At 44.7% G+C, this 27,382-nt stretch overlaps 1 protein-coding gene across 2 annotated transcripts in view; it reads left to right on the forward strand.

Annotated features, from left to right (window-relative positions):
• Nucleotides 1–26,325, forward strand: part of LOC124003292 (growth factor receptor-bound protein 2-like) — a 40,858-nt gene extending 14,533 nt beyond the window's left edge. For both annotated transcript variants that reach the window (XM_046311419.1, XM_046311418.1), the window contains 4 exons: nt 12,794–12,891; nt 18,489–18,611; nt 19,900–20,068; nt 22,830–26,325. In XM_046311419.1, coding sequence (XP_046167375.1) covers nt 12,794–12,891; nt 18,489–18,611; nt 19,900–20,068; nt 22,830–23,015 — 576 coding nt within the window. In that variant the 3' untranslated portion in view covers nt 23,016–26,325. The remainder of the gene's footprint in view (nt 1–12,793; nt 12,892–18,488; nt 18,612–19,899; nt 20,069–22,829) is intronic.
• The last annotated feature ends 1,057 nt before the right edge of the window (nt 26,326–27,382 follow it).

Raw genomic sequence — 27,382 nt, forward strand, 5'->3', positions numbered from 1 at the left:
CTGTAAATAGCCTATGCGCCACCACTCCGTGGCTGTTTATGAAACACGCCAGGGTCCAACGCTAGCTTTTTTTTCTCACTGGTAAAAATCATCCAATTAACGTTGGACGCTGGTAAAAATCTATTGGCATGAACAGAACTTCTACTGGCCTGGACGTGGTGTAGTTCTTAAAGGGATAGTTCAATATTTTGGCAATGACTGTTTGAATGAAGTTACTGACTAGCATTAGCGCAATTGCTAACTAACATTTACACAATGGCTGGAAGACTATGGTAACTTCTAGCATGCTAGTAGAGACCTAGCATTAGCTTGCAAAAACTAACACCAACTTCCTTCATTGCCAAAACCCAGGAGTATCCCTTTAAATGAACTGGGGTCATGCAGGGCCTATAGGTTGGCATGCTTTCTCTAAATTCAGCTATTAAGAGGCTACATTTGGTTATTGAATGTTTTAAAAAGCTGTGTAATATAATTTGGCTATGTAAGTCATTACACTATTCTTCAGAATTGCATTTTATTAATTGTATACAGTTTTGTTTCTAAAGTATGTCTTTTTGAGATTTGAAAATAGGATGCTGCCTCTTTAAGAGTCCAAAAGACATATCGACATGGCTACAGTAGGCTAGCCAAGACTAATGCTACGTGTCTTTTTGTAGCTTTCTTTTTGCAGACTATCAACAGTAGCCAGCATATTGCTAGAATGTTTACTTTTGTAAATCACTTCCACTAAAAGAAGACAATAGGCTAAATGGATTTGCACTCATCGTTAGCACATTTTATTGGATGTGCAAATTCATGCTCCATCCCTCCGTGTAAAGAAATGTGACTGCAACCACAGCACACACAACACACACACACCCAAGTACCGAAAGACGGAACAGACCGCAGACTGTCAAACCGTCAGTGTTCCTGGTCATCGCTCACTTTGTAAAGCATAACCTAGTTCAATAGTTCTCCTCAAAATAGGATCAGTTGCAGTTACCCCTGTAGCATCTGCTCGTCTGTCACCTGGGGTGAGTCAGTTAGCATTACCCCGCTAACTTGTTTACGCTAGCTCTAACGTACCCAGGCCCGGCTGCCTGCGAGAGACATAGTTAGCATTAGAGGTACACCAGAGTGACTCATTCCTCCCCTAAGTACCACTCACTACACCTGTCAGTGGAGCAGGGCAGAGAGCAGGGTAAAGGGGTTAGCTTGTGATGTGAATGTGTTGTGTGTGTGTGTGTGTGTGTGTGTGTGTGTGTGTGTGTGTGTGTGTGTGTGTGTGTGTGTGTGTGTGTGTGTGTGTGTGTGTGTGTGTGTGTGTGTGTGTGTGTGTGTGTGTGTGTGTGCTAGAGGTCAACCGATTATGATTTTTCAGCGCCGATACCGATTTATTGGAGGGCCAAAAAAGCTGATACCGATTAATCGGATGATTTAAAAAAAAATGTAAGAATGACAATTACAACAATACTGAATGAACACTTATTTTAACTTAATATAATACATCAATAAAATCAATTTAGCCTCAAGTAAATAATGAAACATGTTCAATTGGGTTTAAATAATGCAAAAACAAAGTGTTGGAGAAGAAAGTAAAAGTGCAATATGTGCTATGTAAGAAAGCTAATGTTTAAATTCCTTGCTCAGAACATGAGAACATATGAAAGCTGGTGGTTCCTTTTAACTTGAGTCTTCAATGTTCCCAGGTAAGACGTTTAAGATTGTAGTTATTATAGGAATTATAGGGCTATTTCCCTCAATATACCATTTGTATTTCATTAACCTTTGACTATTGGATGTTCTTATAGGCACTTTGGTATTGCAAGCGTAACAGTATAGCTTCCGTCCCCCTCCTCGCTCCTCCCTGGGCTCGAACCAGCAACACAACGAGAACAGCCACCATCGATGCAGCGTTACCCATGCAGAGCAAGGGGAACAACTACTAGAAGGTTCAGAGCGAGTGACGTTCGAAACGCTATTAGCGCGAGCTAACTAGCTAGCCATTTCACTTAGGTTACACCAGCCTCATCTCGGGAGTTGATAGGCATGAAGTCATAAACAGCGCAATGCTTGACGCACAATGAAGAGCTGCTGGCAAAACGCACGAAGGTGCTGTTTGAATTAATGTTTACATGCCTGCTTCTGCCTACCACCACTCAGTCAGAAACTTAGATACTTGTATGCTTGTATGCTCAGTCAGATTATATGCAACGCAGGACACGCTAGATAATATCTAGTAATATCATCAACTATGTGTAGTTAACTAGTGGTTATGATTGATTGTTTTTTATAAGATAAGTTTAATGCTAGCTAGCAACTTACCTTGGCTTACTGCATTCACGTAACAGGCTCCTTGTCTCAAAAATCAGCCATTCCGATTAATCGGTCGACCTCTAGTGTGTGCTTTCTCCTGCATTAAAAGCTCCTGTCGATTCTGCTTTCTCTCTCAATTCAAGTTATTGGCTTTTATGGCATGGGAAACACATGTTTATATTGCCAAAGCAAGTGAAATAGATAATAAACAAAAGGTCTCTCCCTCTCTCTGTCTCTGTGCTGACCCTGAAACTCTACTGTTGTTGACAGTTTGCAGACATAGATAGAAAGCCCTCCCAGGGGGGGAGAGTGTCTGAGAGGGGCCATCTGGGCAGACTAGATTCAGAGGCCTGTCCCCTACACTGAGCCTCTCTAGTCTGAGTGAGCTTGTTGGGACTGCTTGTCGGAACCTAATGGGTCTGCTCTTTCACACTCTCTCACTCTTTCTTTCTTTGTAATCCAGACAGCCCCAATCTGGGATCTCGTTAAAAGTGTCCCAGTGCTGTAGCTGGATTAGCGGTTTAGCTGTCGCTCCTCGCCCTTTATCCCCTCAACCGACATAGGATAAATAGACCTCATGGATTAGCCCCAAAACAGAGGCTGGGACCGGTGCCAACCGGGCAGAACCAGGACAGGGGGCAGAGGGAGACACAGAAGCACATAACTCTCCAGGAAAGCAAGGCCCCAGCTGCTACAGGCTAGGCTCTTGGCACAATCCAAAATCCGGGAAAACTATACGGTTGCGTAATGAACCTCGATTACCACTGACTTTATCCAAGTGAAGGCTTGGAAGTGTGTCAACTGGCAATGCAATATTCATTCCAACTAGAGGATTGTGTCGTGATGTAGGGGCATACACCACTGCTTTGTACACCATGCTATTATACTATGCATCAATGTTTTAGTGTTGCTATTTCCACAAAGCAGTAGTTTGGATGATGTTGTAGACACGCTAGGTACCATGTTACTATGCATCGATGCTTAATGTTGCTTTTTTCATAAAGCAGTGGGTTGGATAATGTCGTAGACGTGTCATAGTTGTTTGTTTTCAGAGATCTAAACGGATGCAAATCACTGTGCTGTACATGGAAATGCACCTCGTTGTTCACTGTACCAATTCCCACAGTATGCTTCTGTAAATCGCTGCTCAAAGCACTATTTGTACGTTTTTGTGGAGACAAAGCAGATTCTTGTGAGTTTTATGTAGAGGCTCTTCATGGAAAAGAAATGTACCGAACAAAAATATAAACGCAACATGATAAGTGTTATAAAAGATTCCAGAAATGTTCCATATGCACAAAAAGCTTATTTATATCAAATGTAGTGTAGCATTGTGTTTACGTCCCTGGTAGTGAGTATTTCTCCTTTGCCAAGATAGTCAATCCACCTGACAGGTGTGGCATATCAATAACCTGTTAAACAGCATGATGGGTCACCTTGGGGACAATAAAAGGCCACTCTAAAATGTGAAGTTTTGTCACACAACACAATGCCAAGTTGTCTCAAGTTTTGGGGGAGCATGCAATTGGCATGCTGACTACAGGAATGTCCATCAGAGCTGTTGCCACAGAATTGAATGTTAATTTCTCTACCATACGCCGCCTCCAACGTTGTTTTAGAGAATTTGACAGTACGTCCAACTGGCCTCACAACTGCAAACCACATTTAATTACCACGCCAGCCCAGGACCTCCACATCCAGCTTCTTCACCTGGGGGATCGTATGAGACCAGCCACCCGGACAGCTGTTGAAACTGTGGGTTTCCACAACCAAAGTATTTCTGCACAAACTGGCAGAAACCGGTTGGAAGCTCATCTGCATGCTCTCTCAGGGAAGGTCATCTGTGTGTGCGTTGTCCTCACCAGGATCTTGACCTGACTGCAGTTTGGCGTAGTAACCGACTTCAATAGGCAAATGCTCACATTCGATGGCCACTGGCACGCTGGAGAATTGTGCCCTTCACGGATGAATCCCTGTTTCAGCTGTGCCGGGCAGATGGCGTCATGTGAGCGAGCGGTTTGCGGATGTCAACTTTGTGAACAGAGTGCCCCATGGTGGCAGTGGGGTTGTGATATGGGCAGGCAAAAGCTACGGACAACAAACACAATTGCATTTTATCGATGGCAATTTGAATGCATAGAGATACCGTGATGAGATCCTGAGGCCCATTGTCGTGCCATTCATCCGCCACCATCACCTGATGTTTTAGCATGATAATGCACGGCCCCATTTCGCAAGGGTCTGTACACAATTCCTGGAAGCTGAGAATATCCCAGTTCTTCCATGGCCTGCATACTCACCAGACATGTCACCCATTAAGCATGTTTGGGATGCTCTGGATTGACGTGTACAAGAGCGGGTTCCAGTTCCTGCCAATATCCAGCAACTTCACAAGCCATTGAAGAGGAGTAGGACACCATTACACAGGCCACAATCGACAGCCTGGACAACTATATGCGAAGGAGATGTGTCGTGCTGCATGAGGCAAATGGTGTTTACCAGATACTGTCTGTTTTTCTGATCCACGCCCCTACCTTTTTTTAAAGGTATCTGTGTCCAACCGATGCATATCTGTATTCCCAGTCCTGTGAAATCCATAGATTAGGGCCTAATTTATTTATTTAAATGGACTGATTCCCTTATATGAACTGTAATTCAGTAAAATCTTTGAAATTGTTGCATGTTGCTTTTTATATTTCTGTTCAGTGTAGATATAAATGTATTTATTTTACACGTTCCCCTCTGCAGTTGATCAATTTTCTTGTCTGCCCTGATTCCCAACATGCACACACACACACTGATTCCCCTCGCATAGTTCATTAAGTTTTCTGTCAGGTATCGCCCGTCTTTCTCCACGCGCCTCTACGGACACATTGGCTGTTTTTCCCTCAGGGAGAAAGATAAGCTTACCTTCTGTGTGTAAGTCTCTCTCTCTCTCTCTCTCTCTCTCTCTCTCTCTCTCTCTCTCTCTCTCTCTCTCTCTCTCTCTCTCTCTCTCTCTCTCTCTCTCTGTCTCTCTATATTTCTTTCATTATGCAAAAAAATGTCTCTCCTTCCCTCTCTTCTACCATCTCATGTATATTAATGACGCACCAGAAACCAGTATTCGCCCTGAATGCCTTGTTCCCTGGCTGGTTGTGCATACTGAACACGCTTACACACACACATACACTGAAACACATAAATACATACACACACATTCCCCCCACTCAAACACCACACACAAGTCTCTCTTATTTTTTCCAGTGCGGGCAATTAGGAGGCAGAAGGCAGTAAGTGGGAAGGTGTAGAGGAATAGAGGAGAGGAACCCCCTGTGGATATGATTTACGTTTAAGAGCAAGTCTGTTGTCTGCTGAGTTGTTTCCCTGATTGAATTCACACCCCTGGTTATAATCCTGCAGTTTGATTCCTTCCCAATCCTCTCTGGACTACACTCTGCATTGGCAAAATGCCCCCCTCTTCCATCTTCCATCTCCCTCTCTTCCAACTCCCTCTCTTCTAGAGGTCGACCAATTATGATTTTTCAATGCCGATACCGATTATTGGAGGACTAAAGAAGCCGATTAATCGGCCGATTTAAATGTTTAAAACGTGTTTATTTGTAATAATGACAATTACAACAATACTGAATACTGAAAGGCATTGATATTTATGCTTAGGTACATTCGTGCAACGATTATGCTTTTGTCGCAAATGCGCTTTTGTGAAAACATCCCCCGTTTGGCGAAGTTGGCTGTCTTTGTTAGGAAGAAATATTCTTCACAGTTCGCAACGAGCCAGGCGGCCCAAACTGCTGCATAAACCCTGACTCTGTTGCACAGAATGCAAGAGAAGTGACACAATTTCCCTAGTTGAAAGAAATTCATGTTAGCAGGCAATATTGACTAAATATGCAGGTTTCAAAATATATACTTGTGTATTGATTTTATGAAAGGCGTTGATGTTTATGGTTAGGTGCAACGACAGTGCTTTTTTCCGTGAATGCGCTTGTTAAATCACCCTTTTGGCGAAGTAGGCTATGATTCAATGATAAATTAACAGGCACCGCATCGATTATATGCAATGCAGGACAAGCTAGATAAACTAGTAATATCATCAACCATGTGTAGTTAACTAGTGATTATGTTAAGATTGATTGTTTTTTATAAGATACGTTTAATGCTAGCTAGCACCTTACCATGGCTCCTTGCTGCACTCGCATAACAGGTAGTCAGCCTGCCATGCAGTCTCCTCGTGAAGTGCAATGTTATCGGCCATAATCGGTGTCCAAATCTGCCGATTACCGACTGTTATGAAAACTTGAAATCGGCCCAAATTAATCGGCCATTCCGATTAATCGGCCGACCTCTTCTCTCTTCCCCCTCTTCCACCTCCCTCTCTTCCCATCTCCCTCTCCCCCTCTTCCACCTCCCTCTCTTCGACCTCCCTCTCCCCCTCTTCCAAATCCCTCTCCCCCTCTTCCAAATCCCTCTCCCTCTCTTCCACCTCCCTCTCCCTCTCTTCCACCTCTCTCTCTCTCTCTCTCTCTCTCTCTCTCTCTCTCTCTCTCTACCTCCCTCTCTTCCACCTCCCTCTCTTCCAACTCCCTCTATTCCAACTCCCTCTCTTCGACCTCCCTCTCCCTCTCTTCCAACTCCCTCTTTTCCACCTCCCACTCCCCTCCCCTCCCTTTCCCTCTCTTCCAACTCCCTCTCTTCTAACTCCCTTTTGCACTTCCCCTCCCCTCTTCCACCTCCCTCTCCCTCTCTTCCAACTCCTTCGCTTCGACCTCCCATTCCCCCTCCCTCACTTCCATCTCCCTCTCTTTCACCTCCCCTCCCCCACTTCCAACTCCCTCTCTTCCAACTCCATCTCTTCCACCCCCTCTTCCAACTCCCTCTTCCACCTCCCTCTCCCTCTCTTCCACCTACCTCTCCCCCTCTTCCACCTCCCTCTCCTCTCTCTTCCATCTCACTCTCCCCCTCACTCTCTCCCCCCTCTTCCCCCTCACTCTCCCCTCTCTTCCACCTCACTCTCCCCCTCTTCCACCTCCCTATCCTCTCTCTTCCACCTCCTTCTCCCCCTCTTCCACCTCCCTCTTCGACCTCCCTCTCCTCTCTCTTCCACCTCACTCTCCCCCTCTTCCCAGACACACTCCCCTCTCTTCCACCTCACTCTCCCCCGTCTTCCACCTCCCTATCCTCTCTCTTCCACCTCACTCTCCCCCTCTTCCATCTCCCTTTCCCCCTCTTCCACCTCCCTCTCCCCCTCTTCCACCTCCCTCTCCCCTCTTCCAACTCCTTCGCCGACCTCCCATTCCCCCTCCCTCACTTCCATCTCCCTCTCTTTCACCTCCCCTCCCCCACTTCCAACTCCCTCTCTTCCAACTCCATCTCTTCCACCCCCTCTTCCAACTCCCTCTTCCACCTCCCTCTCCCTCTCTTCCACCTACCTCTCCCCCTCTTCCACCTCCCTCTCCTCTCTCTTCCATCTCACTCTCCCCCTCACTCTCTCCCCCTCTTCCCCCTCACTCTCCCCTCTCTTCCACCTCACTCTCCCCCTCTTCCACCTCCCTATCCTCTCTCTTCCACCTCCTTCTCCCCCTCTTCCACCTCCCTCTTCGACCTCCCTCTCCTCTCTCTTCCACCTCACTCTCCCCCTCTTCCCAGACACACTCCCCTCTCTTCCACCTCACTCTCCCCCGTCTTCCACCTCCCTATCCTCTCTCTTCCACCTCACTCTCCCCTCTTCCATCTCCCTTTCCCCCTCTTCCACCTCCCTCTCCCCCTCTTCCACCTCCCTCTCCCCCTCTTCCACCTCCCTCTCCCTCCTCTTCCACCTCCCTCTCCCTCCTCTTCCACCTCCCTCTTCCACCTCCCTCTCCCCCTCTTCCACCTCCCTCTCCCCCTCTTCCACCTCCCTCTCCCTCCTCTTCCACCTCCCTCTCCCCCTCTTCCACCTCCCTCTCCCTCCTCTTCCACCTCCCTCTCCCCCTCTTCCACCACTCTCCCCCTCCCTCTCCCTCCTCTTCCACCTCCCTCTCCCCCTCTTCCACCTCCCTCTCCCTCCTCTTCCACCTCCCTCTCCCCTCTCTTCCACCTCCCTCTCCTCCATCCTTCTCTTCCTTCTACTCCTCGTCCATCATGCTCTTGTATGGGACCTTATTTAATGAATTAACTTGATATTTTATTTAAAGTAGGAGAGAACATGGTGCAGTAGCATTGGCGTCCTATATTTAGATGTGGATAGGCATGCAAGGTGTGTGTGTGTGTCTCTGCGTTTTAGTTAGTGTGCGTACATGCATGCATGTGGTTTTGTCACCCACAGCCATTGACAGGCGTGTTCCACTCCCATGGTGAAGCGTGTTCCTCCCAGGTAATTTCATCTCATGTCATGCACAGCCCTATCTGGTGTCCTTCCTCCTGAAAAACCACAGTGGTTCTTCACACACACACACACACACACACACACACACACACACACACACACACACACACACACACACACACACACACACACACACACACACACACACACACACACACACACACACACACACACACACACACACACACACACACACACACACACTGTAACACTTGGTTCCTCAGTGCACGGCGGCTGCAGCAGTAATGGGGCCATCACAAGACTATCACGTCTGGTTTAGGAGATGGTAGAATGAGGATTTGGGATGATCATGATGGTGTGTGTGGCAGCTGTGAAGGAGATTACTCTGGGGCCTGATCTTGTAAATGTAATCGCATCAACGCCCTTACAGAGGTTTACAACAAGGCAACGAGATCGGTCCAGAGGACCGTGCCTCAGGCACGACCAGAAACACTCTGCGAGGAGATATATCATTCACTACAGCCACTATGGTTCTGGATGCTGAATGGGAAGCAGGTGCTTACAGCTTCACCCTCCGTTAGCACGCTGGTTGCTGATGACATATACATACCACAGTGTCATTGTGCTTCTGTATAGAGAGAAGTGGAGACAGAAGGGGGTTGGGGGTAGTACAGAGAGAGAAAAGGGAGAGACTGCGATGAAGCAGGACACAGAGAGGTATCAAGAAATGTGGAGAGGGAGAGAGAGAGAATGCATCAATGTGTGAGACAGGAAGAAAGAGCTAGGAGAGACAGATGTGTGTGTGTGCATGTCATTGCCCCGGCCAGTCAGCCTATTGTGACAGCTAGGCTACCTCTGTTTCTGTCCCTAGGCCTGATACGATCAAACTAGCAGATGGTATTATAGCACTGAGTGGTGTGGTCTCATTTCATGAAGTCGACAGACTTGTATGTTTTTCCAGCTTTAAAACACATTACCGGCCTCTGTTATGGGAAGGACACACTGAATTAGACAGCCACTGATGAAACGATGTACTGTTCAAAAAAATGTACTGTTCATGGGAGCCAGAAAAGAAAGACTGACTGACACTGTCTTCATTGCAGTGTCAGATGGGTTTTACTAGTCTGTTTTGTTTGTGTCTTTCTTTGAAGTGCGCTTGTCTTTGTTGGGCTTTTACAAATCCCTGGCTCAAATTCACTTTGCTGTAGTGCCAAATGCATTGCCTTTATTTTGTCTTTATAGCAATGAAAAACAATGGGATAACAAAGGTATTGCCTTCCAAACCATGGATTAGATATGTTTTTAGAGAAACTCTCTTGTACGTCTTACTCTTCTGGTTGGGTTGGAAGGTTAATGTGAATGGGCTGTCTAGTTCTTACTAGTCAGCAAGCAAGGTGGAGAACGTCCACAGTACCCTTCTGTTATGACCCCCATATCGCCCCCCAAACCACACACGCTCACGTACAGAACACGCCCTCTACTTCTGTGTACATGTCTCGTCTGTCTGTCTGTCTGTCTGTCTGTCTGTCTGTCTGTCTGTCTGTCTGTCTGTCTGTCTGTCTGTCTGTCTGTCTGTCTGTCTGTCTGTCTGTCTGTCTGTCTCTCTGTCTGTCTCTGTCTGTCTGTCTCTGTCTGTCTGTCTGTCTGTCTGTCTGTCTGTCTGTCTGTCTGTCTGTCTGTCTGTCTGTCTGTCTGTCTGTCTGTCTGTCTGTCTGTCTGTCTGTCTGTCTGTCTGTCTGTCTGTCTGTCTGTCTGTCTGTCTGTCTGTCTGTCTGTCTGTCTGTCTGTCTCTGTCTGTCTGTCTGTGCACTAGCTCCTTGTTTCCTAGCATTGGTGTAATTAGTTTTATCAGCAGCCGGAGCTCCTGCCTCGCTCAGGGGAGGGAGAGGAGAGTCATTATCTCCCTCATTTCCTTCCCTCCAGCTCACACACACACACACACACACACACACACACACACACACACACACACACACACACACACACACACACACACACACACACACACACACACACACACACACACACACACACACACACACTGGCATAGAGACGTTAGCTCATCCTCTCCTTCTCCCACAGAGATTCATGTATGAGCAGTATTCAGTCATACTAGAGGCCCTACATGTGTCTGTCAGGACTGGATTGGCTCTGACTCTTCACAAGGTTACAGCACCGCTCCTCTCTTCATCACTAGCAGTAGCTATCACTTTAGAATCCTGCTCAGGCCAACACAGCCCCCAGGGTGCAGACGGGCTGTGACGGAGCACTGGGTGAGTCACCAGTACTGAGCAGCTGGATGTGTGTGTCTGGAGGTGGAGGGTGGAACTGTGTGTCACACTGTGTCTTTCTCTCTCTCTCTCTCCCCTCCTCTCCCTTCTCTTTCTCTCTCTCTCCCCTCCTCTCCCCTCTCTTTCTCTCTCTCTCTCTCCCCTCCTCTCCCTTCTCTTTCTCTCTCTCTCCCCTCCTCTCCCCTCTCTTTCTCTCTCTCTCCCCTCCTCTCCCTCTCTTTCTCTCTCTCTCTCCCCTCCTCTCCCCTCTCTTTCTCTCTCTCTCTCTCTGTGTGTGTGTCTGGAGGTGGAGGGTGGAACTGTGTATCACACTGTGTCTTTCTCTCTCTCTCTCTCCCCTCCTCTCCCTTCTCTTTCTCTCTCTCTCCCCTCCTCTCCCCTCTCTTTCTCTCTCTCTCCCCTCCTCTCCCCTCTCTTTCTTTCTCTCTCTCCCCTCCTCTCCCCTCTCTTTCTCGCTCTCTCTGTGTGTGTGTCTGGAGGTGGAGGGTGCTGAAGCGGAGTTGGTTTGGCATCCGACAGGGACAGGGTAATAAAGAGTGGAGGTGTAAGGCCATGTGTTTGAACTAGTCTGTCTGGGTAGAAGTTGCCTTTATAGACACACAATTGCAATTTTTCACTCCAAAACAAACTCATCCAGAAAGAGCAATTCCACCAAGATTCATACTACTCCCACCCACACCTAAAATCAAATGTGTGTTCTATCAACCGGAATCGTCCTCCATCCAACCCTAAAAAGCCATGTAACTCGTTGTCTCTCAGGGAGCTCTCTTGGCCGGTTACGGAGTGTTAGTGTCAGCCGTTGATGCTGATGGATCCGGGGCCAGAGTGGTTGTGACAGATGGTGTCTCTGTGGGGACAGGAGGGGGTCTGGGTCTGGTATAGTGGTGGCGTGGTGGCAGTCTGGTCAGGTCCCACTGTGGAGCCTCCAGATGATCACGGTCAGGTTGACTGACCTGGACTAGGTCTCATGGGGCCTGGGATGGGCCAGTCTGTCTGGAATGTCTTTTCACCTGGCTAGGCTTCGTGAATGGACGTATGGGAGGTTAGGGGGGAAATATGTACGGTACATGGTAGTTATGGGATGCATGGTGTATTTTAAGCAGTATTGTCCTAGAATTGCAATGTTTTGCTTTTCGTCTCTGAGTCTGGGAGCATATGGGGGGAATACTCTGTACAATATATTCGGAACACCTTCCTAATATTGAGTTGCAAAACCCTTTTGCCCTCAGAACAGCCTCAATTCGTTGGGGCGTGGTCTCTGCAAAGCGTTGAAAGCCCTTCCACAGTGATGCTGGTTGACTCCAATGCTTCCCACAGTTCTGTCAAGTTAGCTGGATGTCCTTTGGGTGGTGGACCATTTTTGATACACACAGGAAACCTTTGAGCGTGGAAAAACCCAGCAGCGTTGCAGTTCTTGACACACGCAACCCGGTGCGCCTGGCACCTACTACCATACCCTGTTGAAAGGCACTTTTGTCTTACACAATTCATGTCTCAAGGCTTAAAAATCCTTATTTAACCTGTCTCTCCCCCTTCATTTATACTGATTTGAAGTGGATTTAACAAGTGACACCAATAAGGGATCATAGCTTTCAGCTGAATTCACCTGGTCAGTCTATCAGCAGTTCCTAATGTTTTGTACACTCAGTGTATGTACATAGCAGTACATGAATATAGAGGATCTGCATGATATTTCTTTAAATAATATTTGTGGTTAGCTCATCCAATGGTTTCCACAACATTATGTTGGCTTTCATGTACCCACTCTGTCAGTTTAAAAAAATAATGTAGTCTTGTGGTCTTACGTTTGTCACGACCATGCTTATAACCATTTATGACTCTTTGACCAAACTCTCGCCCCTCTGTTTTGTGTCTGCAGGTTTTGAATGAAGAATGCGACCAGAACTGGTACAAGGCAGAGCTGAATGGGAAGGAAGGCTTCATCCCCAAGAACTACATAGAAATGAAGGGACACCCGTAAGTATGAGCCAGTCTTAGATACCAGTTGCCCTATCTGAGCCTGCCACAAGTCCACATGAAGCTGGAGAGCCAAAATGGCGGCGTTCACCTCCCCTAAATTACCTCATGTTTAACCTGGAGCTCAAAATTGGGGTACCAAACGTGAGGTTCTAATGTTGGAAGGTTCCACTACTAGTTTGTGAAACTTATTTTTTCCAAATGGTATTTATTTGTGCTAAATATCAGGGGGGGGAAATAACTTCATGGACAGATTTACTTGTCTAGTTCCCATGTTTAGAACCATTCGGAAGACACTTGAAACAAAGTCTAGCTAACTCCTGTGGCTAGGATAAATGCTCCTCTGGTCTGAAGATAAGGGGGAGAAAGGTCTCATCATGCTGCTGCTGTGGTCTGGAAGCTAGCCTGGAAGTGACCTGGCTTTTTAGAGCTCATTTGTGGGTTATAGGCCTCTGAGATCCATGTGGTCGCAGGGTTGTCGGTTTGGCATCCCAGAATCCCTCATCATGTGGCGTCGTCAGTCCTGACTCCAGAGTCTGTTTCTGCTGCGTCAGGCCTATTAGGTTTTCCCCCACAATCGCCCTCTGGGCCAATATAGCCTGTGTGGATCTTTCTACATACTCTCTACTTAACATGCAGTGCATTGGGAAAGTTTTCAGACCCCTTGACTTTTTCCACATTTTGTAACGTTACAGCCTTATTCTAAAATGGATTAAAAAAAATGTTTTTCTCCCTTATCAATCAACACACGGTACACCTTAATGAAAAAGCAAAAACAGGTTTTTAGAAATTGTTGTGTGTGTGTGTGAACATACATACAGTTGAAGTCTGAAGTTTACATACACTTAGGTTGGAGTCATTAAAACACATTTTTCAACCACTCCACAAATTTCTTGTTAGCAAACTAGAGTTTTGGCAAGTCGGTTAGGGCATCTACTTTGTGCGTGACACAAGTAATTTTTCCAACCTTACAGTGAAATGCTTACTTACGAGCCCCTAACCGGCAGTGCAGTTAAAAAAAATATGGATAAGAATAAGAGATAAAAGTAAGAGCAGCAGTAAAAAAAACAACAACAATATATACAGGGGGGTGACAGTACAAAGCCAATGTCCGGGGAAACCGGTTAGTTGAGGTAGTATGTACATATAGGTAGAGTTAATTAAAGTGACTATGCATCAGCATTTGTGGGTTCGATTACAGCCTCAAAATGGCCAGAAACAAAGAACTTTCTTCTGAAACTCGTCAGTCTTGTTCTGAGAAATGAAGGCTATTCCATGCGAGAAATTACCAAGGAACTGAAAATCTTGAACAACGCTGTGTACTACTCCCTTCACAAAACAGCGCAAACTGGCTCTAATCAGAATAGAAAGAGGAGTGGGAGGCCCCGGTGCACACCTGAGCAAAGGGACAAGTACATTAGTGTCTAGTTTGAGAAACAGACGCCTCACAAGTCCTCAACTGGCAGCTTCATTAAATTGTACCCGCAAAACACCAGTCTCAACGTCCACAGTGAAGAGGTGACTCCGGGATGCTGGCCTTCTAGGCAACATGCTATATTTAGTAAAGAATATGACTTCAGCCGAGCAACAGGGCTTTTGTGTAACTGTCAGATAGGAGATGGATTGTACTGTAACTGTCCTATAGAAGCCCTTTCTACATAAACTTCAGGGTTAATAAATTGATCTTATTCTGAGGTAGCCACTAAATAGAGATGGATTGTACTTTATATTCTACAGACGCACACAGTAGCAAAGAGGGGCTTTGTCCTGTGTAGTCATCAGCTGTGTGAGAACGCCTTCCCCACCACCGCCACCTGCTCTCAGGGCTGAGAGGGCTCTCACACCGCAACCAATCAGATACAGAGGGCCCTATTATAGCAGTCAGGAAGAGACTGTCCATTAGCCTTAAGGACCCTATGACTGATTGGTCAGCTGGGCCTAAATACAGGAGGGAGGGAATCACCTGCTCTATGGAGGAGCAGCTGGTGGAGGAGGGTCCAGGATAGTAGGCAGGCAGATGGTGGGGCTGGATATGAAAAAACAGTACTCACTTCACTATAGGGCTGGCCTTGGCCTGGTTACATCCACCATGGTTGCTGTTGCCATGCTGGAAAGGATCATGTGAGGAGAAGAAAGCCAAGTCACCACAGCATGGTTTGGTTTGGCTCGATAGTGTGTAAAGGGCTTTGACTCCCTTATGGAAGCCTGGTAGCCATGGATGTCAGTGTTACCTCATCAAAGAGCAGCACTCCCCCACCACAAAGCAGGAAGGACCGGGATAATAGGAGGATATCCACAGTATCTCTCTACACACAGGGTTACTGTTACCTCAGGGTGTTACCTCGGGGAGATCAGAGCACTGTGGATGAGGGGGTTGGAGTTCTGTCATCTCTAAGCCTGTTTGTGTGTGAACACCAGGCACAAAGAATAGCATTGCTAAATGCTAAAGGCTTGTGGTTTGAAACCTATGGCCCAGAGATGCTAGTGCTACCTGACGGGTCAATGTGTGTGTACTAGAGGTCGATCGATTATGATTTTTCAACGCCGATACTGATTATTGGAGGACCAAAAAAGCTGATACCGATTAATCGGACGATTTTATTTGATTTTATTTGTAATAATGACAATTACAACAATACTGAATGAACACTTATTTTAATTTAATAGAATACATCAATAAAAAACCATTTAACCTCAAGTAAATAATGAAACATGTTCAATTTGGTTTAAATAATGCAAAAAAAAAATGTTGGAGAAGAAAGTAAAAGTGCAATATGTGCTATGTAAGAAAGCTAACGTTTCAGTTCTTTGCTCAGAACATGAGAACATATGAAAGCTGGTGGTTCCTTTTAACATGAGTCTTCAATATTCCCAGGTAATAAGTTTTAGGTTGTAGTTATTATGGGAATGATAGGACTATTTCCCACTATACCATTTGTATTTCATTAACCTTTGACTATTGTATGTTCTTATTGTCAGGATTTGGCCAGGGTTGTTCCGGTTTTTGGTCACTAGATGCCCCCATTGTGCCTTTTGACCTTTTGTTTTCCCTTGATCCCCATTATTATTTGCACCTGTGCCTCGTTTCCCCTGATTGTATTTAAACCCTTTGTTTTACTCAGTTCTTTGCTCTGTGTTTGTATGTTAGCACCCAGCCCTAGTACATTACATTTACATTTAAGTCATTTAGCAGACACTCTTATCCAGAGCGACTTACAAATTGGTGCATTCACCTTATACTCTGTGAACTCTTGTTGATCCCGGTGTACTCTCTTGTGGAATTCTGTTTTTTGTTCTTGTTTGTTTGTTTTTGAGTATCTTTTGAGGCTTTTTGTGCTATACCTTCCACCTTGGGATTTACCTTTTTGTCTTGGAGGATTACCTTTGTTCTTGTGGAATTCCTTTTGAGGTTGTGGAGTTACATGTTTTCCTGAAGAACTTCACTTTTTACTTCATTAAATACACCGTCTCAAGTACTGCTGTGTCTGCCTCATCTTCTGGGTTCTGCTGACTATTCGTGTCTCAGTTGGTTTAGTGACTGTTTCTCACTCCGGAGACCCGGGTTCGTAACCGGGTCCTGACACTTATAGGCACTAGCTAGCCATTTCACTTCGGTTACACCAGCCTCATCTCGGGAGTTGATAGGCTTGAAGTCATAACAGCGCAATGCTTGACGCACAACGAAGAGCTGCTGGCAAAATGCACGGAAGTGCTGTTTGAATGAATGTTTACGCGCCTGCTTCTGCCTACCACCGCTCAGTCAGATACTTGTATGCTTGTATGCTCAGTCAGATTATATGCAACGCAGGACACGCTAGATAATATCTAGTAATATCATCAACCATGTGTAGTTAACTAGTGATTATGATTGATTTTATAAGATAAGTTTAATGCTAGTTAGCAACTTTACCTTGCCTTACTGCATTCGCGTAACAGGCAGTCTCCTTGTGGAGTGCAACGAGAGAGAGGCAGGTCGTTATTGCGTTGGACTAGTTAACTGTAAGGTTGCAAGATTGGATCCACCGAGCTGACACGGTGAAAATCTGTCGTTCTGCCCCTGAACAAGGCAGTTAACCCACCGTTCCTAGGACGTCATTGAAAATAAGAATGTGTTCTTAACTGACTTGCCTAGTTAAATAAAAGTATAAAAATAAAAAAATTAAAAATCGGCGCCCAAAAATACAGATTTCCGATTGTTATGAAAACTTGAAATCGGCCCTAATTGATCGGCCATTCCGATTAATCGGTCGACCTCTAGTGTGTACACATGTAATAGGCTTGTTCTACTCATATCTGTCGTCTTTACCCAGCAGGCAAAACTAGCCGGTGGATATGTGACTATCGGCTTGTGACACTGTTTGAGGACTCTGCCCTGATAATGATACTGTTTGTGAAACCCGGCTGGATTATCATTCCCTCATGAGGAACAGCTGGAGTTGATCAGGTCCTCTGGCTTTGTCATGTTGTCTGAGCTCACAAACGAACAAGCTAAGCGGCATAGCGCTAGCGCTCACCTGCACTGACATGCTCTACTGCAGAGGCTATGGCTATTGGCCAAGCCAAGGGTATGCTATCGCTAGGATAAGCTACAGTATATGGTAAGGCTAAGCTATATGGCTAAATTAAGCTATATGGATAAAGCTCAGGGTTTGCTTTCACTGGAGATAGAGGAGGCAAACATTGTGTGTTGCAACACCTTTGTTGGCACATTGACATAACACCTTTATCCGGACAGTACAATTCCACACCTGACTAGTCACAGAAGGAAATGGAGGTCCCACACACTGTACACCCATGCACAAACACACACACATACAGTGACACACACACACACACTCTGTATGGAGTATCCGTGGGGGTTGGGGACTGACCGCTGGTATTGGGCACCAGTCAGAGCCAGAGGAGTATGTCGCAGGTGAGGTTGGCATGGCACCACACAGAGTTGTCATTGTCTCGGCCCAAGGCTCCACCAGCTCTTTTATCAGACCAGGAACCTCCCTGTAATTACAACCTACTAGGACAAATGCAAAAAGACTAATTAAATGGCCCACATGTGCTCACTTACTGCATTGATTTCATTCTATTTGGCATGCAAAATAGATGCGATATTCTGATTTTGACATCATTGTTTAGTAGTGTTATTGGTCGCTATGCACTTCACTCACTCCTCCCCACAGACACAACAACCACTACAACTGTCAATAACAGGGGTCAGGTTTGAGGTCAAGCTCTGCTAAAGGCCATGTTCCCATGATATTGAGTCACGCCTGTGACCCTGCGCTTTGAGGTTACTCAAAGGTCATCGCTAACTAGCTACCTGTCACAACCACACCACAATCAAATTCTGGTAAGTGCTGCTTTTCCTACAAATGAAGAAGAAAAACCACCCAGCTTGGTAGGGCTGGTTGAAACAACGTCATTACAACCAAATTACAACCTTGTAATAACGTCATTTCAACCAGTTTTGCCCGCAGGGTATTTTTTCTTTCTTCATTTGCAGTAAATCAGCACTTATCACTGTTACTTGCGACTTGTTTTTATATCATTTTTCATGAGTTATTAAAATATTTTGTTCTGATTTGTTATTGTTGTCCCAGGTGGTTCTATGGTAAGATCCCCCGGGCGAAGGCAGAGGAGATGCTGAACAAGCAGAGGCACGATGGGGCCTTCCTCATCCGAGAGTCGGAGAGCGCACCGGGAGACTTCTCCCTCTCTGTCAAGTATGTCACACGCACACACTGTTTTATTGAACCTTTATTTCATTTCAGTTCAATCATTGTATAACTCATCGACCGATTATCTGTTTTCCATTTTTTTTTTTATTACTTTCAAAAATATACTTTTCTCCAATATCAGTTCTGTTTACATATTTTTTTCCAACTCTGTGCTAAGTGCTTGCTTTCTCATGCACAGCTCCCATGTTGGTTTACGAGCGTCTAGCCAGCTTAACCTGGGAGGTACTGACTGTTCTAGCAGTGACTGGCCACCCTGTTCCCATTCTAGTCTTCATGTAAAGTCGCTGTGCAGATCTACAGATCCATATCAAGTTAATTGGCTGTGTCATCTCTGACTCACCTGGGGCTAACCAACAGTTATCTGCTACTAAAGCATGTTGGTCTCTGTCAGATGGCTCCAGTGTGGGCGCTGCTGCCTCTTATCAAAGCTTTGCAAGCTGGCACTTTCCCTAGTCCCAGGCTGTTTGTGTGTGTGTGTGTGTGTGTGTGTGTGTGTGTGTGTGTGTGTGTGTGTGTGTGTGTGTGTGTGTGTGTGTGTGTGTGTGTGTGTGTGTGTGTGTGTGTGTCAGTCAGTCAGTCAGTCAGTCAGTGTAGGCCAAAAGTAGTACACATACTAGGACACAGTAGGACAGTAGGACACATATTCCAGTTCAGCACTTAACACAAAATCCCAAACTCATGGTATCAGTCAGTCAGTCAGTGAGAAGGAGTCAGTCAGTGGTCAGTCAGTGTAGGCCAAAAGTAGTACTGGGTAGGACTTAAATCATCCCAAACTCATGGTATCACGAGAAGGAAAGTGGGCGCTGACACAGATGGTTATAAAACTAGTGCCCACGTGATGTAGACTTACCAGTGTTGCGACTGCTGTCCTTAGATGGTTACAACGGTTAATGTCATCACTCACTTTCTGTTTATTCTATACTTATCTCCCCCTTCTCCTCCTCCTCCGCCACAGGTTTGGTAATCACAGATCTGAAATGGTTGGACTGATGGAAGTAGTAGGACGGTCACCTTGTTTAATCTTAACCAGCCACTTCTAGATCTATGCTACCTCTCCCCAGGTTTGATCATCACAGATCTGAAACGGTTGGACTGATGGAAGTAGTAGGACGGTCACCTTGTTTAATCTTAACCAGTCACTTCTAGATCTATGCTACCTCTCCCCAGGTTTGATCATCACAGATCTGAAACGGTTGGACTGATGGAAGTAGTAGGACGGTCACCTTGTTTAATCTTAACCAGTCATTTCTAGATCTGTGCTACCTCTCCCCAGGTTTGGTAATGACGTGCAGCACTTCAAGGTCCTGCGTGACGGGGCTGGGAAGTACTTCCTGTGGGTGGTCAAGTTCAACTCTCTCAACTCCCTGGTGGACTACCACCGTTCCACCTCTGTGTCCCGCAACCAGCCCATCTTCCTCAGGGACATCGAGCAGGTCCCGCAGGTGAGGAGGGAGGGACACACGCACACACAGGGGGACACACGCTCGCACACAGGGACACACACACACACACACACACACACACACACACACACACACACACACACACACACACACACACACACACACACACACACACACACACACACACACACACACACACACACACACAGGGACATACACACAGGGATACACACACAGGGACACGGACACACACACACACACACTTTAGAGAAGCCACTTTTCTCCAATATCACTCCTCCTTTTACCTTATCAGTAATCACTAATGTTCTGTTTATTCTATCCTCATCTCCCTCTTCTTCGGCTTCTTCATCTTTTTCCTCTTCTACTTCTTCTGCTCGTCCTCGTCCTTCTCCCCGCCCCCCAAGAAACACACACACAAATACATGTAAACACACAGATACAGGGCCTTCAGAAGGTATTCACACCCCTTGACTTATTCCACATTTTGTTGATACAGACGGAATTAAAAGTGTATTACATTAATTTTTTCCCTCGCCCATCTACACACACTACCCCATCATGACAAAGTGAAAACATGTTTTTAGAAATGTTTGCAAATGTATTCAATATGTAATACAGACATATTGCATTTACATAAGTATTCACACCCCTGAGTCAATACTTTGTAGAAGCACCTTTGGCAGCGATTACAGCTATGAGTCTTTCTGGGTAAGTCAACATTTTGATTGTGCAATATTTGCCTATTATTCTTTTCAAAATTCTTCAAGCTCTGTTAAATTGGTGGTTGATCATTGCTAGCCAACCATTTTCAGGTCTTCCCGTAGATTTAAGTCAACTTTAACTCGGCCACTCAGGAACATTCACTATCCTCTTGGTAAGCAACTACAGTGTAGATTAAGCCTTGTTTCAGTTTTTTTTGCTGAAAGGTGAATTCATCTCCCAGTATCTGGTGGAAAGCAGACTGAACCAGGTTTATCGCTAGGATCTTTCCTGTTCTTAACTCCGTTGCATTTATTTTTTTATCCTGAAACTCCCCAGTCCTTAACGATTACAAGCATACCCATAACATGATGCAGCCACCACTATGCTTGAAAATATGGAGACTGGTACTCAGTAATGTGTTGTATTGTATTTTCCCCAAACATAACACTTTATATTCAGGACAAAAAGTTAATTGCTTTGCCACATTTTTTTTGTTGAGTATTTAGTACCTTGTTGCAAACAGGATACAAGTTTTGGAGAAGAAGAAAAAAAATGTACAAGCTTCCTTCTTTTCACTGTTAATTAGGTTAGAATTGTGAAGTAACTACAATGTTGTTGATCCATCCTTAGGAGAAAACTATCACAGCCATTAAACTCTGGAACTGTTTTAGTCACCATGGCCTCATGGTGAAATCCCTGAGCGGTTTCCTTCCTCTCCGGCAACTGAGTTAGGAAGGACGCCAGTATCTTTGTAATGACTGGTTGTATTGATACACAATCCAAAGTGTAATTAATAACTTCACTGTGTTCAAAGGGATATTCAATGTCTGCTTTTATTGTTTACCCATCTACCAATAGAAAACCTCCCTGGTCTTTGTGGTTGTATCGGTGTTTGAAATGTACTACTCGACTGAGGGACCTTACAGATAATTGGTACAGAGGTACAGAGATGAGGTAGTCATAAAAAAACACTTTTACTGCACCCAGAGTGAGTACATGTGACTTGTCAAGCAAATGTTTACTCCTGAACTTATTTAGGTTTTCCATAACATATCGGTTGAATACTTGACTCAAGACATTTCAGCTTTTCTTTTTTTTAATGAATTTGTAAAATGTCCAAAAACGTAATTCCACTTTAGTATCATGGGGTATTGTGTGTAGGCCAAGGAAAAAAAACATTTCAATTTAATCCATTTTAAATGCAGGCTGTAATACAACAAAATGTGGAAAAAGTCAAGGGGTGTGAAAACTTTCTGAAGGTAATGTATGTATACACAGCGCTGCACATCATATGGAATACCAGGGAAATCCTCATCTCTGACAATCATTTAATGAGATTGCATCATGTATTCTCATCTAAGCAATCATGCGAAAACATGAACGATTACCAGTGAACTACAGTTCACTAAGCAATTTAGCAGAAAAATAGCTAAATCCACTATGGTCGCCTTCATGTTGGTTATGAGACAAATATACAAGTAGAAGTACAATACAATTGGAAGTTGGAAAAAAGGGTAATGTTCATTAGGCACCAAACAGAAGAATGATTTTAACAGAGGGTCTAGTACCCAGACCAATAAGAAATACTAATTTCCTATTCCATTGCAAAGCGTTTTAAAACATCCGTTGCGTGCCTGTACCGGTTTTCGCCGTCTGAAGAAGAGGAATCGGACCAAAGCCCAGCGTTGTAAGTGTTCATGCTTTTTATTGAAACTGAACACTATAACAAAATAACAACGAGAATAACCGAAACAGTCCTGTCAGGTGCAAAACACTAAACAGAAAATAACTACCCACAAAAACCATGTGGGAAAAAGCTACCTAAGTATGGTTCCCAATCAGAGACAACGATAGACCGCTGTCCCTGATTGAGAACCATACCCGGCCAAAACAAAGAAATACAAAAACATAGAAAAAAGAACATAGAATGCCCACCCAAATCAAACCCTGACCAAACCAAAATAGAGACATAAAAAGCTCTAAGGTCAGGGTGTGACAGTGCCCTAATGAATACAGGAGTGCCCAACTACACTCCTCACATATTCTAACCCATGTGTTTCTCCTCTCGTCTCTCCAGCATTCAACGTACGTGCAGGCGCTGTTTGACTTTGACCCTCAGGAGGACGGCGAGCTGGGCTTCCGACGCGGCGACTTCATCCAGGTCCTGGACAACTCCGACCCCAACTGGTGGAAAGGGGCTTGCCACGGCCAGACGGGCATGTTCCCGCGCAACTACGTCACGCCAGTCAACCAAAACATGTGATCATGTCACGCCCGTCAACCAAAACATTTGATTGGCTAAGTGAATAATGACATGGCCCCCCTCGTCCCCCATTGGCCCATTTACACCCCCTCAGGACTTTGAGGGACACTTCAGAAACAGACCTCAATGAGGAATGGAAGAATGGGAAGAGGAACAAAAATCCTGCAAATACACAGAGCGAGAGGCAGATTTCATTACTCAGACTTTACAGTTGACTCTGTGGATTCTTTGATGCAATGTGGGAGACACACGGAACAGAGATGCATTGCAAAGGAACCTAAGTTGAAGTAAAAAACAAACACAAGGGATCCGGCTGTAGCTCGACTCCGGCAACGGCCTCCCTTCTTATACCTTCTGTTTTCTTTCATTATGCATAACATCACCATCCTATGTTACAGTCTATTAGACAAAGACAATGAAGAAGATGTCAGAGACCAAAGACTCTAGTCTAGTGTGTTATTGATCTCAACCCAACTTTGGGAGAGAAGGACCATGGACTGGAGAGAAATTCTATTGTTTTCGATGTGTATGTATATCTCTAAATATTTGTAGTTTGAGCCTGTTTTAGTGTGTGTGTTTTTTCATTCATTTACTTGATTTCTTCCCTATTTGTAGACCTACATATTGTCATTTTCTAGGATCATATTCATTTAGTACCAAATGGAAGAAAATAGACAGGGAGGATCTCCCTGAACTGAATAAGAAACACTCATTTTTGTTTTCCGTTGCAAAACGTCTTGTTGCGTTTTGAAACTGTGCACTAATTGATATGACCCATATCATGCACAGAGTCTCTGAGACAATAAGCTAAATGGTTTTCATGTGATTGGGAGTTATGCAATACTCTCAAGACAGAAATCTTATTTCAATAATATTTCAGGTGGAAATCTAATTTGGAAAATGTCAGGATTTCTACTTTGTTCTGGAGTGAAAGCGGAAGCGCGGCAATCAGCTAGAACAAATTGTGTCATTTTTGACCCATTTAGGCATTTAGTGGCTTTCTGCATTCTTAAATGTAGCCATCATTCTCAAATAAATCATAGACAATGGTATAGAGTTATGTCCATCTGCAATCAATAGACTTAACTGATGATGGGGCTGATTCAATATGACCTAAATGTAGCTAAATTGGGTCGTAAGGGTTCTTTATAGAGATTGCTAGTGGTTGACTGGGTTGAAACGGCAGTATCCTAATAATCATTAGTTCTATGAAAGAAGGTATTGAATAGTGCTACACTCACTGATTTCACCCTGCGTTTGTGGAAGTTGGGTAGTGCCTTTTCCATCTCTGGTGTTTTTTGTCTCTCCAGGTTGACCAATGAGTGCTTTTTAAGCAGCAGATCGCAGAGATACGGTGACCAATACAATGTCTCCATTCTCCACACATGCCGGCCATTGGTTAGGAGCTACATTATGGAAACCCCCGTCTGAATCTCTAAACCCGTCTCAGCTCTGCAGTCTCTTCTGTCTCACTTTCAAGTATGATCATTCGATGAAAGAGAAACATAATGTTTTGTGCCAGAGAGTGTTGTTATGTAGTGTTTCCCTTGAGGAATGACTAAATGGTGTGATGTAAATGTGCACTGTGGATCTATGTTTTCAACAGAATGACATGAATATGACAAAGTCTTGTTTTGTCTGATTATGGGACATATCAAAAGGGCTTTTGGAATTCTATGCGATTAGATGCAAACACATGATCTGTCGGTTTGGTTGCGTCTTAAGGGGGACATTTTTGACAGCAGGCGAAAAGAAGTAACAGAAAAAGGTAGTTTAGCATTACCTGAAAGAGGGGGCATGAATTGTCATAAAGACCAACGTAAGTGCTTAATCTGGGCAACATCTTAAGTATTTATCCTTCAGTCAGTGTCTGCTTGTGACGGAGGCAGAATGGAATCTTCCATCTTGATAAAGATATTAAAGGACCAATGATGCTGACAAACTGACTTTAGATCAGAACGACTAGCGCAAAGGGTGGGTCAATGACCTCTATTGAACTCTGTGTCCTCAACTCTCTACTTTGGACCTTTTGAGAATCTTGAAGAGGACTTCAAATGCAAGGAATTCCATATGATCTCTCCTCCTCTGCTTGTTATTCCCCATCTACACTCTTTGATTTGGAAAACTACTCGAATATGCTTTATGGTTTGTTGAAGTAAAATGGCTGAAATACACGAAGAGGCAGGTCTGAAGGGAATATGCAGGGAGGGGACCATGCATGTTATTTCTAGCCTGCAATGAACTGCAATGAGCCATTCCAATGAACTGATAGTCCGATTGACTTGCAGGTGTTTGAAAATGCAAGGGCAGGAGAAACCTTGCTTACGTGGTTTCGCTATGAACTGTAGGCTGGCTATGTGTTGCCTTGCTGTTGTTGCAAAGCCCCCCCCCCCCCGATTCAAAGTTCACTATGTCACACTATGTAAAAAAAAAAGCACCAAAGTGTGACGCCTGTGTGTATTTTCTGTACGTGACATGTATTTACCTCTTCAGGTGTGTCTGTATTCTCAGCCAATCATATGACATGTATGACCCTGAGGTTTTCCTGACCACCTGACCATCTGATCTGGAGTATTTCCAAGTCATGTCACGTGTTCAGGGAAAATTCCTGGCCCGAGACCTTATGTGATTACAGGGGTCAATGTTTCAGCAGGTATAGAGTTGAGACTGGTATCCTATTGGTTGACTCTTGGCCTGGTTGAACCAGATTGAACGCTGCGTTCGACATTCAGTGTCTTCTACCAGGCTAGTTGACACTACCAGGCGGTGGATTCCGCTGCTCTCAAGGGGCCTGATAAATAGGACCCAGTCCAAAACTTTGTCTATTTACGCTGTCTCTCGGTTCCTGGACAGCCTTGCACTCTCCCATGGTCAATATTTACTCTCTCCTCGGTCAGTCAGTCATTCATTACAGTGCGAAGGCCGCCAGAAAGTGTACCATTCATTAAGCCTAGTTAAATATGACATAACACTGCACTCGGCACTCACTATTTGTTTCATTTCGGTGACAATAGTCTCCAGTCTGCTACCAGTATCATTCTATGGTTTATTTCCTCGTCCATTTGCAGCCGTCCGACTCGTTATTCCGGAGTGGGATCATACGGTGGTTAACACCTAAGACGATGTGATTGTTTACCTTATGCTGGAAAAGTCTTTGTATGTATATCTGACATGGTTGCTTTATGACGCTTTAAACGTTTCCGTTTTCAAACGGGAGGATGATGATGTCCCCTGATGTCTGTCACAGCATTTGATTTCATTTGAACGTAGATCGACGACGACAGAATAATAAAACAATCACTATGAAGAAGCTACCGTTGTGACGTTGGTTACTTCCTGTTGTCGCGGGTACTGTATGTTTCACATTAGAACAATCCACATTGTTTTTAGGAGGAAGTTCTACACATAGAAAGTAGAACCCCAGACATAGATTAAGCCTAGCCATTACATTCAAAACTCTTTCAATGTAGATTCTCCATTGAGAATGCTTTTTAGTCCAGGGCTAGGCTTGATCCGGAAAACTGGCCCTGTATCTCTATGGTTACTCCACTAACTATCTCACCACTTTTGCACAACAGAGAGAGTTCCTACAGAGATCATGGAGGAGCAATGTAGCAGATTGTGTGTGGGCCCTTATCATGGGTCATGCTTGGGTTACACTCAACACCACACAGTGTAACTTAATGTTTCAAAAGAGAAAGATGCTGATTAACTGGGTGACATAGGTGGTCAGATGATATGCCCATGTCCTGATCTAAGGTCAGTTTGACATGTACCCATTAATGGTTACTATTGGAATGAGTGTACGCTAATTCTTATCCTAGATCTGTGCTTACAACCCAGACAGTCTCTCAGATATAGGGTCAGTTTAGCTTTTTAGATCATTTATGTGATTATATGGACAGTGGGGGGGACCTGATCCTAGATCAACACTCCAACGCTGAGACGCATTAGGAATACAGGCCCATAGGCTACCTCTACCCAGTAGCGGTGCGTAGATAAAATCACCGGGGAAGCCAAGCCAGGAAATAAAATAACCATTTTACAACCTATGTGTTGTGATAATTGTGTTGTTTGCTCTATAACCACAGCTAAGGGCTGTTCATATGCCTTGACACCATGATATATAGGCCTAAAGGCAGAGACAATGAGAAGACACAGTGGCACAGTGGCAGAATAAATTCAACCACACCTTTGTTTCGTCACAAAACCTGAGAGCAGAAGACCTATCTGGTGTCCACAATGCATTTTGCATGTAACAAACCGTTACAGACCACTAAACAACTATTGATTTAGAATCACAGAGTTACCGCAAGTCGCAAAGAAAACAGGAACTGCCTCCACTATTGCAGCATCATTTCAACATC

This window comes from Oncorhynchus gorbuscha, linkage group LG18 (assembly GCF_021184085.1).
Source record: "Oncorhynchus gorbuscha isolate QuinsamMale2020 ecotype Even-year linkage group LG18, OgorEven_v1.0, whole genome shotgun sequence".
NCBI lineage: Eukaryota > Metazoa > Chordata > Actinopteri > Salmoniformes > Salmonidae > Oncorhynchus > Oncorhynchus gorbuscha.